This window comes from Acyrthosiphon pisum, chromosome A1 (assembly GCF_005508785.2).
Source record: "Acyrthosiphon pisum isolate AL4f chromosome A1, pea_aphid_22Mar2018_4r6ur, whole genome shotgun sequence".
In the NCBI taxonomy this organism is placed as follows: domain Eukaryota; kingdom Metazoa; phylum Arthropoda; class Insecta; order Hemiptera; family Aphididae; genus Acyrthosiphon; species Acyrthosiphon pisum.
This window is the reverse complement of record NC_042494.1, coordinates 69,192,067-69,194,141: the sequence shown is the minus strand read 5'-3', so window position 1 is coordinate 69,194,141 and position 2,075 is coordinate 69,192,067. Positions and strand designations below refer to the sequence as shown.

General features: G+C 28.0%; 1 protein-coding gene across 1 annotated transcript; it reads left to right on the top strand.

The window, feature by feature from the left end:
* Window positions 1–483: 483 nt before the first annotated feature.
* Gadd45gip1 (growth arrest and DNA-damage-inducible, gamma interacting protein 1) lies at window positions 484–1,672 on the top strand. The gene is given in 1 exon segment (NM_001162508.1): window positions 484–1,672. A coding segment is annotated over 1 exon segment (741 nt). The 5' UTR covers window positions 484–613; the 3' UTR covers window positions 1,355–1,672.
* The last annotated feature ends 403 nt before the right edge of the window (window positions 1,673–2,075 follow it).

Sequence of the window (2,075 nt, the reverse complement as noted above, 5' to 3'; positions counted from 1 at the left end):
GAGCGTAGTAAATAATTACAATTTAAAAATGCTTGTAAATGATCAGACAAATCCAAAGACACACAAAAGAAAAACCTAACTTATTTACATGGAACCTTGTTTTAAATTTTTAATCCTTAACTATAAAAGTTGAACATTTTATACATTTTCAAATACAAAATAATTATTAAATTTTAAATTTGATAAATTTTATCAAAATTCGAACTTTAAATGCTTATAAAAAAAAATTGTGAGTATGGATTTGCAATATTTTTCAACTGCTATTGTAACAATATATCAGGAACCTTGTATTCAATTTTCGCGCTTTAAAAAAACAAATAAAATTTTACTGACAATTATAGAAAAAAACTTAATATATAACTAGTATCTATATCCGTGGTATCTATCTAGTACTATCTACAACCGTGATTCTGTGTCAATAGCACTTATCATGGGCTTATGACACTTATCAATAATGATAACTATCACGACTAATCATGCGGCAGGACGGGAAATGTGAAAATATAATATGAAAACATAATATTTCACGCAAGATTCAAGATTTAAGTCTATAACATATTATAAATTTAAAGTAGCCGGCACGTAAATCTTAAATCGTAGTTTATTATTTATAATGTCAATCATATCGTTTAAAGGATTTAGTTATGTTGGTAAATTTGTTAAAGTACCGATTGTTCAGTGTTTTTTAGCACGAAATGCATCGATTAAAAATGAAGTACAAGATATTGATGTTGTCACAACCACCGCGGAGAAAACTTTGTCAGAAGGTGAAGTGAAAGCAATATGTGACAAATCTCGCTTGAACCATGGACATCGCAATATGGTGAATGGTCGTCTACCTTATGACAAGCCCGTGCATAGATACCACAACACAGTAAAATACAAAAGAAGAATGTATGGCCGGTATGGTGAGGCCAGTAATGTTTCGCCAGGCTTGGCATGGCCAACAGCCGAAGACTTGGCGGATATAAGAGAGTATGAAAGTTTAGCCTATCCGTTGACCATTCAAGAGATGCAAAAAAATGCATTAGAGCTTATAGAAAGTGAACGTCAAGAAATTCAAACTAATCAGCAAAGAATTGATAACAATATGAAGAAATTAAACGGTTGGTTAAAAGAAGTCAAAGAAAAGTCTGCAAAAAAATTACTCGAGGCACAACAAGCTAAAGAAAAGAAAGAAAAACTCATTGAAGAAGTGAAAAAACATTTTGGTTATAAGATAGATCCAAAAGATGACAGATTTAAAGAAATGCTGGTCAAGAGGGAAAAAGAAGAGAAGAAGAAAGTTAGAGAAGAAAAGAAAAAAATCCGTGAAGAAAAACTCTTGAATTATTTAGACTCAAAAGCAAAATAAATAATAGTTACAAAAAAATTATTTTTGAATTTTATTAATGTAAAACTAAATATATATATGTATTAATTAAATAAGATATATTGTTTTTATTCTTTTTAATAATTTCCAACATTAATGAATGTACTCAGAGATAGGCTTAGGTTCAAAATTTAAGGCATAGTCGGTTATGATTATGTTGTAACTTATAAGAAATGTTATGAACTTGTAAACAAATTGATACATAATCATGTAAGTATTAATAATTATATATTTATAACTATCTACAATTAAACAATTTAGGTCTTTATTTCTATAGCATAATATAAATATTCAATCCAAGGATATGTTTTATACTATGGTCTATGATCTTTGGAAACTAGCTGGTTGTTTATTACATATTATTTTTCAATGTTTAAAATTTGTGATTAGCTGAACAGAACTTGTTATTCATCACTAGCACTGGGATTTTGATGCAAACATATTTCTTTCTGGTGTTTTAAAACGTAGGTCCGTAAGTATAAAATGTGTTTTAGGTGATACTGATTATTATAAAATAATTTTGTTTTTGCATTTTTTGACAAAATTTTAATCTTAAATGTATTTTCTTAGTTTTTAGAGCATTTTGTTCAGAAAGTGAACAATTGTTGTGATTAAAAAGACTTTGACAAACTGCTGACGGTATAAATAATAAATTATATAGCACGACAATTATTATTGTTGACAATTTTATCATAGCTTATCA